Source organism: Dermacentor variabilis, chromosome 11 (genome assembly GCF_050947875.1).
Source record: "Dermacentor variabilis isolate Ectoservices chromosome 11, ASM5094787v1, whole genome shotgun sequence".
NCBI lineage: Eukaryota > Metazoa > Arthropoda > Arachnida > Ixodida > Ixodidae > Dermacentor > Dermacentor variabilis.
In genome coordinates this window covers 86127247-86140912 of record NC_134578.1, presented here as the reverse complement: position 1 = coordinate 86140912, position 13666 = coordinate 86127247, and the positions used below count along the sequence as shown (strand labels likewise).

The 13666-nt window shown below is 46.2% G+C and overlaps 1 protein-coding gene across 2 annotated transcripts in view; it reads right to left on the bottom strand.

The window, feature by feature from the left end:
* Positions 1 to 301: 301 nt before the first annotated feature.
* Positions 302 to 13666, bottom strand: part of LOC142563801 (uncharacterized) — a 54524-nt gene continuing 41159 nt past the window's right edge. Inside the window, exons 9-11 of one of the 2 annotated variants that reach the window (XM_075674421.1) lie at positions 12917 to 12995; positions 10433 to 10651; positions 302 to 1918 (exon numbers count right to left, since the gene is read on the bottom strand). In XM_075674421.1, coding sequence (XP_075530536.1) covers positions 1059 to 1918; positions 10433 to 10651; positions 12917 to 12995 — 1158 coding nt within the window. In that variant the 3' untranslated portion in view covers positions 302 to 1058. The remainder of the gene's footprint in view (positions 1919 to 10432; positions 10652 to 12916; positions 12996 to 13666) is intronic. The other variant, XM_075674422.1, reaches the window with a different exon arrangement.

The window sequence follows — 13666 nt, the reverse complement described above, 5'->3', positions numbered from 1 at the left end:
GATTTTCTGCTAAAACACATTTTTTTTGCAAGGTGGCGCAAAAGACTACTCTCGGAGCAGTTTGGAGTAGCTGTTCCACCACCGCCACTTTACGAAAACTTCGATTCACAGGGATTCCAACGTGCAAGTTGGATCTGCATACGTTCTCTTTTTTTAAGTTACTGTATCACGAGTTCTCCATTCACCACACCATGCAGCCTAGTTGGGCGCTGGCTGTCGAGATACATTTTTGCGCAAGATGGCTAGATTGAAAACGACAGGAGGCAATAAACGATCAGTGCCAGGTCATTTCAGTAGCAGCTCATATTGGCAGAGGTCATTTATTCAGCACGTCAACAAGTAGTACTAAAAAGTTAAAAGCACAGTTTACATCTCATGTCTGAGTCGCAGGTACAGATTTACTGACATTGAGGCACACTTTATAGTATTATAAAGTGATGTTAAACATGTAAAGAAAGAACAGATGATGATAAAAGAAAACGAAGGCATTACTGTCATTAAAAGTACGTATCCTAACATGCTTCAGTTTCTCTCTAAAGGCAAATACATAATTGGTAGCCATGATTATTAAATGATGTATCACGTGTACTACAGCGTCATAATTAAAATGAATGGATGATTGAACAAATGTTGTGAGATACTTGAAAGAACAAAAGCATTGTCATTTATTTAAATCATGTCAAATGAATTTTGTCATGCCCCTCCCCCCCTCTCTCTCTCGTTTGAAATCAAATGCACAGCTCCCGAGTCATGATTAGCCCTAGCCGATAGCTACTGCATGCTTGGATTCGAGGAGCTGACCTTACAAGAAATATGAAAGCTAAAATCTTTAGATATTAGGCGATACCAAAAAAAAAGTCAAGGAGAGGCATTCCATTAAAATCACAACACATAGGCAACGCTTGTCCTGTCTTTTTGCCCCATTTGAAAGCCAAACAGGAGGTAAACCCACAACTCCCCATACATGGACACTTCAAGAGCAGCTTCAACAGCATTTCGGTAGTCACTAACAAATAGCGTTGACGTCGAGGCCTAAAAGCTTGGACAGGCACGTGCTCCTAGAGTTCCATTTGCCAGTCGCGCCGCTCCCGCCTTGTAGCAGCCGGTTGCGGACTGGCAGGACACCGGAAGTTCGTTTCCCGCAGCGGTGGCCTACTGGCTGCAGTGGCGGAGCCCTTGCGCGCCACCGCCGTTCGGCGGCTGCGTGTCACCGCACTGCTCTCGTGGACTGCAGCAGCGGCCTTGTTGAACACTTCCACACTGCTCCGCACCATGCCTGCATTACGCTCGCGGATCTGGATGATACTCTCCCGCTTGTTTGAGGCAGACGGCTCGGGAGGAACTGTCGGCAGTGCAAAGGAGAAGCTGTCTTTGCAAGTGGGCGGAGCCTTGGCAGATGCAGATGGCAGCGTCTGCTCGTCCCTTTTGCACAATGGACCAGAAATCGTCTGTTCGTGCCTTTCATGCAACGTGGGAGGTGCGGCCAAGTCGGAGACGGCAGCAGCTGGAGCAAACAACTGGGGGCACAGCTGACTTGTCTCTCCTGCACTGTTTGCCCGGTCCGTGTCTGGATCATCGTCCACATCCATGTCCTCGACCTTGTCGTCCTGCTGCTTCTCCGAGGGCAGAGTGTTGCGATCTTGCTTCGGCTCTCCTGTGGCAGGTGTGAGCGGTGCTTCAACAACTGCCTCCAGATGACAGTGCGGCACTTTGACGCTGCCCTCTCGATGAAGCTGAGAGTCGTGCTCTGGACCAAGTGGGCCTGTGGACACCAGCTGTGAAGTGAACGCTTCCCTGCGGGCCTTGACAGCCGCAAGGTATGCCATTGTAGGTGCGTTGAAGATGGACTCCCCTTGCGAAGCGAAACGCAGGCTGCTCTCCAGGTTTTCCTTGCCGACTGGGCGCTTTGGTCTGCTGCCTGTGTGTGAAAGTGAAGACCTGATTCAAGCACCAAGAGTTTGTTACAAGGGCATCACAGCACAACATTAAAAAAGACAGTGGCACTATTAGTGCGCCAGCATTCTTATGGTACTTCACACACTTTCTGGGTGTTATGTATGCAAGTACATACTGAAATACCTCATTAACTTGAATTCGCATATCTAAAGAAACTGGCTCAGTCAAAATTTGCCATGGCACCGAACCATTTTCCATATGTGCCATGTATTTACTGCCCTTCATCTCGAAGTATTTTTGGGCCAACTTGCAGATATCTTGAAATCTTGTCCGAGAGTAGAACACCTCCTCCGCCACCGGACCATTTAACAAGCTTCGAGCAAGGCTGCCCCGCTTACCACAAGGCGGATGCTTTCCCCGAATGTGAAGTCGGAACCTAGCAGCATAAGAACTTTGTCAAGCAACCATCATGTGACAAGACAGACGTGCGCAGAGGTACGGCCCTGCAAATTGGCACGCTAGACGCAGTTTTGTTTCCTTCATGCAACGCATATGATTTATCATCAGCGGCGCAATTTGCATTTAAGTTTTGTTCTACGCAATACACGCGGCACACATCTTTTATTCCACACAACGTAGACTAAAAATGCACATGCCATGTGTATTGTGTAGAACTTTATTCTCTGCAACGCAACTGTCATGGACTTAACTGGGAATGGTGGCGCAGAAAGCGACTTGAGCTTTCATGAGTGCACGCTATGAGAGCAGGATGTACTGGTGACAAGTGAATTTACTGGTGCCGAAATCGCTTGGACGGCTACAAATGGAGGGGACGGTAAAGACAATGGCAACGACGACGAAGGACATCGAAAGGTACCAACATTTGCCGAAACAAGAAACATGCTTCGCTTAAAAAAAAAATAAAGTTGAGTGGAGCAGCAGGACCAATCGGCTCATGCGACATGGGAAGCAGCTCGATGATGCCCTTTTAGGTCCAAGTGCTACCACAAAGCAGACCAGCCTTACGCAGTTTTTCTGCACTGAATAAAATGGCAGTGCCGCAAAACGGAGCTGGTTAATATCTCAGGTTTGTTTTTACATTTTTCTTCTAAACCTTTAAAAAGAGCTAGTTTAGAAGCTCTTCTTGAAAAGCTTGTCAGTAGTGGTGAATTTTTTATAAAGAACTAGGTTCCTCACTGCAATTCCCACAACTTTGCTGATCTCCAAAATATGCTTATCTTGAAATTCTCTCTGGTTATTACTACTTCAAGTTAAGTTGTTACTGTGTCTATATGTTTGCGTCTACCATATTTACTCTTGTATGAGCTGCCGTCATGTATAACTGCCACTCCCCGCCTTGGGAGGCGAAAATATGAAAAAAATGAATTATGAAGGCGCTTCCTAAAACGAAAGCTTCGCCTGTCACAGTTCTATAGTTTCGCAAACTACTCCAAGATGGCGCCAGGTAGTTTCTCGCCATTCGCCGTACATCATCATCATCGTGCCGTGACGTGATACTTCCATTGCTTCTGTCTTCCGTTTTTCATGGCAACTTGCCAGTGCCATTACGTCTGTTTTCTGGTGGAGTCTGTAGTGATGCGTGTGCTGTGTCGCTCTAGTGTCGTGTAGTAGGCTTCGTGCTTTCAAACACAAAGAAGCAGAAGCAATGGGCAAGCACAGACGGTCCTAGACTGTGGGCTTGAAACTTCAAGTTATAAGATATGCTGAAGAACATGGTAAACGGGCAACTGGGCACAAGTTCAATGTCGACAAAAAGTGTGTACACTGCTGGTGCCTGTAAATGTAATACCTCGCCGAGGCCATGAAAGGCTTTCCGTGGGGAAAAAAATGCAAGTTTACGAAACTTGAAGGGGACCTCGTCGACTACATTTTCACCACTAGAAACAACGGCTATGTGGGTTGGACAGAAATGATCCCCGTAAAAGCAATCGCTTTGCTCAAGAACATTCCACCTGCGGACTTCACAGCAAGTCGAGGATGGCTTCAGCATTTTATAAACTGGCACCAACTTGAACCTCCGTCGAACGACGTTGTGCCAGAAGCTACCAGCAGAATATGAGGACCAAATAATGAAATTCTATTGCTTTGTCAATACGCTTCAGAGGGAGCACGAGTATAACTTGTTATAGATTAGCAATGCAGACCGGGCCCATCAGGTTCAACGAGTCAGAAAATTTCACTATTGCAGCCAGAGGTGATGAAAGTAAATCCGTGTGCACAACTGGCCTCGAACAGCAAAGGTGCATAGTGATGCAAGGAAGCTTCCACCTTATGGTATACTTAAAAAAAAGTCTTTGCCAAAAGAGCAGTTACCCCAGGATATCACAGACCAGGTTGAAGAGCAGGGATGGACATCTGACAGGCTAGTCATAGACTGGCTGAAAACAGTGTGGCAGAACAGACCAGGAGGCCTACTACAGCGCAAAGCCCTTGTTTTTGGCAGCTTTAGCGGGCATCTAACAGACTAAGTGAAGATTTGGCTGTCTGACTCTCAAACAGACTTGACCGCAATTCCAGGTGCCTTGACAAGCGTGCTCCAGCCACTCGAAGTTTGTGTAAACTGGCCATTTAACACAAGATTTCTGCAGTGATACTTCAAGTGGATGGAGGTGGGCAGCCGTGAAAAAATTGCGACAGGGCAACTGAAGAGAGAGTCTCCTCAGCAAGTGTGCTTTTGGATCCTGAACATTCGACATTCATTGTTGGCGGACACCATCAGAAACAACTTTTTAGTCACAGGAATATCAAACACCTTGAACGGCACTGAAGATGATCAGCATTGGGAGCGCACCAATGAACTGAACTCATGCAGCAGTGGTGAGTACAAAATCGGCGATGAAAAGTTCAATAAAATGTTCATAATCTATCACCAAATGTTGCACTATTCTACACTGTAGTCGCAGTGGTACTACAGTGTGTTGATGCGTAGCTATAAGCCTGACTCGTGTATAATCCGCAGCCGAGTGATATACAAAAAAAAGTTTGGCTTATACACGAGTATACACGGTGTGTATGTATGTTTGTAACCGTTTTCCGTACCTGGGTCACTGGGTGGTCTGTAGTCGAATGGCTAGTGCATTGGGCTGCTGTGCTGAAGTAGCAGGCTTTGATACCAACCGTCGGACCAACTTGGCTCAGTGAGCATGTGGCAATGTGTACACGAAACTCTTTCCCGCCGACTAGGGTCACTGTGAGATGTGGCACTGGGTAGGTACCGCTGTTTGAAGAAGCTCTTTGATCAGACTTGGAGAACTGGTTACGTGCCAGTAGGTGTGTGCTGCTCTTCAGTGAATGTCGTTAACACCAACTCGGGTAACTAGGTTATGTGCCACTGAGAACGTGCTGCTCTACGTTGACGAAAAACATCCCTTAAATTTCTCGGATGATTAGCGGAATCGAATCCACCTCACAAGGGTTCCTCAAGAACAGCAAACCGACACATTAGCAGGCCGTGCCACAAATGCACTGGGTGCGTGCTGGTTTTCAATGAATGCCTTTCATGCCAGCGTTATAGCAAGCTGCGCCACGAACACATTGGTTATGTACTACTCTTCAATGAACCTCTCACCAACTTGGGTGACCGAGTCCGTGCCACTGAGTGTGCAGCAAGCGAGGGGACAATTCTCCTGCACATTTGCAGACACCACCGCGCCATGCTTCTTGTCTCTGAGGCCACGCATGGACTTCTCGGCAGAGCCACTAGATGGCGCAGTGTGTCGACGATGAAGTGCGAGAGAGGAGCCCAATTGCCGGCATGCTACATTTCCCAGCGTTCACATGCACCGGCGCACCATGCATTTCAGCAGCTACGTGCAGGCTATACCGTGGCGGCGCTAGATGGCCAAGTGTTCTTAGCAAAGTGCAAAAGAGGAAGCCTGCAGCAATACACACCTCACACAAACATAATTTGTTTTTACGGCGGCAATACTTCGTGTTGCAATGTTGATTCAATGCTAATACATTCTTTCGAGCAGAGCAATGCCTGCAAGGAGATCAAAACATTTTCCTATCCTCGGCAGATGCCCATAGAGTTTAATGCATTTCGTATACCTCAACAACGAAACATCGCCGTCAGACAACGTGATATCGTACCTGAGGAACTTATAACTTCCCTTGCCACACCTGGTTGTGTACCCTGCTTTTTTCGTACTTTACCCTTACCTCTCATTTTTTTTATTCTACTCCCTCTCTCATTCACATAAAGACATTGAGAGTCTCATGGTAAGAGCATAAAGCTTGTCACAATTACCCAACTCTCTCAGCATTAAATAGCAATGCTAATACTAAACTCCAGTATTTCAAAACAATTTTTCAAAAGGTTGCCCTGAGCACCGATTTTTTCAGGGATATAATCACTCTTTACAATACTTTAACTTTACACACAGCGCACAAGCAGCAACAAACTTGGCAGTTTTGAGATCCTGGTGAAATTTTAAATGCTTCTGTTGTAGCCATTTTTGGCCAATTCAGAAACTTGTCTGTACAAACTTCATCAGCACAAGTACAGCATAGACAACTTATAGCGTAAGTCATCAGAGTACAGCTGAGAAACGTACCATGTGGCAACTAGGCTTCTCTCTGGGCTGCAAAAGTGCAAAACATGTGGACCAAGCAGCCACGTGTAATTGAGAATTGAAGCATGCGACTGGAATGTTCACATCCGTTTAGCATTACGAACATTGAAAGGTTAATGTCCATGGAATCTAGTCTTTGCATGAAGTAGACAAAGTAACACAGAAAAAAAGAACGACATAGAGGAAAGTAAGTCGCTGACTAAATTTTCAGACCTGCTTGATTACTCGAAATTTCCCGTGGCACCGCCACCAACTTTACAGAACTAATGTGGAACAGCGACAGAAATTTTGTACGCTGTACAGTGTCTCGTTCGATTTCTCGAACCAATCTGCGAGCGTACAATGTCAAAAACATGGCAACCGCAAACCATGTTGCCACCATTGGAGTGTTGCCAGTACCACCAGTGCTCTCACTTTCATTGTTAAGATGGTTCTTCTGCATTCCAAGTACCGTACAGCCACTGCAACGCATTTCGTTGACTCGGCACCAAACCCGAACCTTGGTTAGGCTTAGCCGCAGTGGTGTTGGGCAGCACGGCATCATGGGAAGCTTTACCTTGATATGTTCATACCCGTAGACAGTTACGCACAGAATGGACATGCACTCACATGCATGGACTGAACTGGTAGGAGCACGTTTAAAGCAGAGTTTGATATCTCGGGTGATCAGCCACGGCAACTACTGCGAATGCCTACTAAGTTTGGCATGAATGCGTGCTTTTAGGAGCGGCAGAACCTCGCATGTGGACATAAGGCCTAAAAGCTCTTCTGTAAACTTGTTTAAACTGACAGCCACGGCAACTACTGCGAATGCCTACCAAGTTTGGCATGAATGCGTGCTTGTAGGAGTGGCAGAACCTCGCATGTGGACATAAGGCCTAAAAGCTCTTCAGTAAACTTGTTTAAACTGACAGCAGTCAAGGCCTCATGCGCCGTATCTGCTCTTAACGACAACATGCACCGCTGAGGGCGCTTACCGACTGAAGAGCCTAAAGAGTGGCTATGCACACATGTTCAGTGCAGAGGATGCACCGCTGATAAGCGGCCGAGCAAAGGCTTCTCTGTTGCCTAGGCAACATGGGTGCGCCCACTGGTGTTTTCTTTTTTTCATTCCTTGTTTGTTCACTCAGTGTCTTCTCCTCCCTGGCATCGTCTTTGTCACTCTACCACCCCATCAGCCAGTGCACCTAGTCGAGAACGGCGCTCACTACAGTGCTTGTATGCGGTATTTTCCTACGGAAGCTGCATTATAACCAGTATTGGAGTGACAAAAGGCTATGTTATAGACAATTCTTCACTATAAGCGGTCACGTTGTGAGTGGCCTAAGTTGTACTCTAGCATCCCTTCACTGTACAGACTTCTAAAGAAAGGTTTGGGGACTGACAAGCAAATTTTTTCACATGCACATATGTACTTACCTGCGATCTTCAGAATTCATAAAAATCCCACGGACACAACAAATAGGGGGGGGGGGGGTTATGAGGGTTAATAATAGGTGTGTGGGAAACCAACTAGTAGATTTTGAATTGCACATCGAATCGAATTAAGAAAACAATGTCAAACATCAAACTGAATATAAGAAATATATTTTCACCAAATTTAATGCTTACGAATTCTGGGCAAGAAAATATGGTGCTGCACATGCTCGTAAATCTCCTAGCATTGCATAACAAGAATCTAGCAAGCTATCAGAAACATAGGCACATACAACTTTTAAGACATAAAGTACGGTCTACTCTTATTAAAGGGAGAAACACCAAATTAGTACGCCAGTACAGCTTACAGCTTAGTTCTAATGTATGGAGGTCTGAAAAATATTTTTTTCTGTCAATAGAATTTCTGTTGAATAGAATGAAGTGCTTTTCTTCTTTCTAAAACTAATGAACTAGTGACACTTTGTTGTTCTGAATACCAATCAGGTTCTCAGTTTGATACTGGGCCTGTGTTTTCCGGCAGTCTTTTAACTACTGCATATAAAGTTTTGCTTTCCATCTTTTCTTGAAAGCACAAGGGCTACCCAACTTTATGGCAGGGGGTTCACGCAAGGACAATCTGCACAACAGACGAAAGGGCTGCACGTCACACAACTCGTATTGCCAGTGCCCACAGTAAAGAGCAGGTGCCGTCTGCTCCGTTTCATTGTCAGGTTCGGCGTGATTTGCCACCAGTCAAACATTCCACAATCTGCAGTGTCATGGCAAAGATGGCGTGACCCTGCATTTTCAGGTTTACCTGCATTTGTAACTGTGGCGTAATTCCGACTAAACAATGTAGTTGTGACAACTACATGGTAAGGAGCTGGCAACTCAGCAACTGCACGCTGCACTTCAATGTAACGGCACATAACAGGCACAGTGACTGGTTACAGTGGAACCACGGTTATATGTCTAGCAGTTTTGCGATGACCCGGGTAATTACGACGGATTAGCGCAGTCCTGGCGAAGCCCCATAGAATCAACGCATTAAAAACCCCAGTTACCCGACGCAATTTTACGCCTGACCCGCATTATACGACGACGCTCGCGAAGTGCGGGACGGAATGGCGGACAAAAGAAAAGTGACGCCGTGCTAAAATAACGCCTTTTCTTCTCCACAATCACTTTGTCCCTCTCTTTTCAGCGGCGTCGTCTCTTGTCGCGTTGGGGAATTATTTCTCTCCTTCCAGTTTCCCAGTGGCAGATCGCCGACAAGGCAGCGCGGAGAGGCCTAGGTTTATCCAACATGTTCTTCGTCGTAATCCTAGCGACCAGCGTTCAGCAGAGGTTTTGAGTTGTGTGGAGCAACGCAACGCACGATGTCCCGAAAGCGGACAGTTCTGTCGCTCGGCAATAAGCTGAATATTATCGAGGAAGCGGAAAAGCAGCATGGAGCTACAAAAGCCAGAGTTACCCGTCACCTTAAGATACTCGAATCTTCGCTTAAGACAATCCTGGCAAACAAAGCGGTGATGTTGCAGAATGCCAACAAGTTCAGGCTCAAACGGAAAGCGACAAAAGAAGGACAGCATGAGAAGTTAGAAAAAGTTCTCGACAAGTGGCTCCACCAAGCACGGAGCTCTGGGATCAACGTTGACGGCGCCATTCTAAAAGAAAAGGTGGACCTTGTGGCATTGCGTCTGGGCATCGATGACTTTCAGGCATCGAACAGGTGGCTGGATCGCTTTTAAAACGAAACAGGATTGTGTACAGCTGCTCCCGTGGAGGAAGCACTTCTGTGGATGTTTCCACGGTGAACGAGTGGATGGAGTCGCTGCTGGAGATGATTGTCGCTGCCGGAGCTGCCGGAGGCCAACGACAACATTCCGATCTGCGGCAAGATGTCGCTGGATGACGCCATCGAGGAGGCTTTGCCTAGTGCCGACACCGCTGCGACATTGGACGAGGACAACGACGACCCCACAGATGCCGTGCCTGTGCCTACCATGTTCACTGAGGTGCTACAGCACATAGAGGGCATCCGGAACTTCATCTGTTCACACGATGCCACAGAGGACCTCCTTTCGGACATTGCCCAACTCGAGCAAAAGCTCTTGGTTCACGGATCAAACAAGGTCCAAAAGAATCTTACCTACTTTTTAAAGTTCTCGCCGGCTGGCAGGAATCGTGGCAGTAGAGTGCCGCAAAGGTTCGTTTGAATGAAGCATGATTGGTACCTGTACTGCAGCATTAATTCTTATCGCATTTACATATTTGGTAATTTGGGTTTCCAAGCCCTGCAGAGTATGTTAGCAGTTTACATTGAAGTTTCTCGTAAATCCGTCGTGCGAAGTAAGTAGTATATTTATAGGCATAATTTTTGTTCGGATTTTTCGACGCCCGCATTTTACGACGCTTTTTCGCGGTCCCGAGAAAGTCGTATAATTGGCGTTTCACTGTATTTCCTGTTCGCACTTCGATTTACACTAATGACAATGTTGCCAGAGCAGCCAGTGAACACAAACCCGTGCTGGAGTGCTTCCTGGTGCCAGGGCTGTGCCGCAATGGGAGCCCCGGCCGAAGGGAGTTGGGCCGACCACGCCGCAGGATGCTCTTGGTCGACGACGTGGTGCTGGTGCCGCGAAGGAAGTGCACGGTCTGTGGCACCGCTGGCTTGGTTGTGGGCTCTGGCTCTGGCTGCGGGGTGTTGTTGAAAGGGCTCTCTTCTTGCTGGCCTGCGACAGCTGCAAGAGCCAACACGGTCCTCAACAACCGCCGTATGAGGCAGGGCAGAAACAAGAGGACAGGATGTGGCACAGCAGCTGCTATGCAGCCCACTAGAGCAGGCATTCCAAGCTGTTCGTCGGAACAAGAAAGACGTGACAACAGCAACACCCAGAAGAAGGTGGTGCATTACAATAGGTCTTACGAGGGGTTGCACACGAGACAGACAGGTTGCTGCACAGACAGCAGGCTTTGGGAGCGTGCTGTTGTGCGGAGGCCCTTCCTCAATTTAACATTTCTGTTAAATAGTTACCTGCTAAATTTAGCAAACGTTTGAAACTGCCATGTACCACATGCATGGCATCACCGTGCCGCTGCCAGATTGGTGAAAGTTTATGAAATGGGATTTGGAATAAAGCCTTTGTTTCTTTCCTGACCGTTCGTCTCCATGTTTCCGCCCAAGTGCTCTTGTGACGACTTAGGCTTACCTCCCAGTCAGTTAGAGGAGTCTCGACGCCACACATGCCAACGATATCCCCTTTAGGCACCAATTATATCTTCCACTTGAAAATTTACTTTCACGAGCTTTCTTGAATCTTCACAATCATGAAAAGCATACAGCTGCAGAATGGATTATGAATTTTAAATTCTTCAGAGTTTTAGAATCTCAAAATGTGGACTACGCAAAAATTCTCTACAGGAACATTAGACATGCAACCATCAACAGTCCCACATCTACCAGACTTGGAAAGCACCTACTAGCCACTTGAATAATACACCTTATGTAAAACAACATTTGAAGAGGTAAGCCCGCTACATGATGGCATACAGGCGCAGAGAGTGAACACCTAGCCGTTGTTTCCCTTCAAACTCATTTTATTAAAATGCTTTAAACACACAGATTTCCATTGGTTGAACTCTGGTAAATTCAATTTTTTGATTAATTCTACCGCGACTGAAGGTCCTGATTGGCGCACATGCATTTCTAAGGCGAAAAAGTTTCGTTATTTCAATCCTAAACTTTGCCAGGTAACTGGAACTTGACCAGTCAGCATGCAAGCCCCTGACCACTATGGCGGCCCCTTCAGTGGCAGTAATCAGAGGAGCTCAGGGGACAGTGAAATGTGCTGAACACACATCATCTCCCGTTGAAAACGCTTATGCTTGGCCTGCCACAGGAAGATTTTGAAGCAATAACCCCTGTAGCTCACCGTAATTATCCAATTCTGCCTCTCGCTGCATTTTTTTGCAAGAAAATTTGGCTGAAGATTTTCCAGGCAGTGCAATCGGATGTGAAACCAAAACCACCTTCGTGGAGTTCGTTTGCACAAATGTGTCACACAAATGTGCCACAGCAAAGTTGACATTAAACCGTGCAGCAAAGCCAACTTTAGGAAACCAGCCGCATTTGTGCAGCAAATAATAGACCCTCATTGATTTTTCTTGCTAAAAAATTAGGTGCGTGTGTTCATGATGCAAACAGGGCAAATCAATTGGCGCTGTGTTCTGCAGTTTTTTTCTGCATCTTCTTTAATTTTCTTGGCATTCTTTTTCTGCATCCTGTCTTCATCAGGGCAGCGACTACCTTCCTTGGCAGCGTTTTTTATGCACACGTGGCTCGCAGTTTTATGTAAACCTGCCACACGTATAGTGAGCTACGTATGGCAGGGAAAAAAGCTTATTTGCATTATTTGATAAACATAATGTCATCAAAAACTCGATTTCTCATCAAGAAGGAAGTTTGTAAATGCAAAGCAACAGATAGATCATATCTGGTGTACCATTACAGTGACAGTAATGAAACAAGAGAACAGCTCATCACCGTAGAGTGTTCCTGTTCATCAACGGAGCTTGGTATATTACAGTGCCGTGAACCATTTTAGAGAGAGCCAAATGGTGACAATGGCCAAATAAATTGCTTTGTCTATATCAAGACAAATCTGCAGGCCACGTAAGACGAAGCATCCTCATTGAATGGTTGAAAAATATAGGATTACCTGTGCTGAACACATCACTCGGGAACTGGCATGTTTGCGCAACCATCACGATTGTCCTGCAGCCAACCCATTCGGAAACCTCCACTTTCATTAGTTTTTCTACTTACGCTGAACATTTGTGTGCAACAGTAAATAAGTAGATGCTTGCGTAACTTGGACAACTGCAAAAGGCATACACATAGACGGGATAGTGACTGTGCCGTCATCAAATGCATTTCTTTCGTTGCAACCTGTTTCACAGAAGGTACTAGGTACCGTATTTGCTCGTGTAAAGCCCTCAAAGCTCACCTGTTTCCGCAGGATTTGCACTGGTGGGTACCTTGGTATCTTCAGGCTCGGCACTGGCTTCATCCTCCACCTGCAACGGCTGACAATCAATACATTTCCTTCAGTCACCTATAAATGTGTCACTAAAAGAAAATAGAGTTTTAGCTTGTCTGTAAATGTATTACACATACACTGCACTAACAAATGTCTCCGTCAACAATACTGTGTTAACGGAGACATTTCTGTAAGCAGCTGCATAGGTGACACTATCTTGCGATAACCAAGGAGGACGCAAAGCTGTTCTTGCATGGACCTAGCATATTCTGCTTTATTGCTGTTGCGAAGCACCAGTAACGGCATAATTGTTAACATTTGGTCTCCTTTATAAGTGCTATTCGACGAGAACGCACATATAACAAATTTTTAAAACATGTTGCAGTAGGACAAAGCGTCTCTAAATGTCGCTACTGGCATTGTTACTGCTGTCCACAGCTCCAGTAACCCAGTACTCCATAAGCCGTGCTACCTTTATGGACAACCTAAAACTGTAATGCCCAACTAGGCTAAAACAGTAGGGCGACATTTTGATATAATTTGAAGCAACTTTGGCAGCAAAAGAAGGAAGAACCGTAGAGGTTAAGGAAGTGGGCAAGTGTGACATGATCCACTGTAAGCAGCACACAAATGCACAAAAGCAAGTAAAGAAGAACACAGGACAGGCGTTTCTTAGATGCTACTGATGTGCTTTTAGTGGGGGAAGAGTGGAGGGGG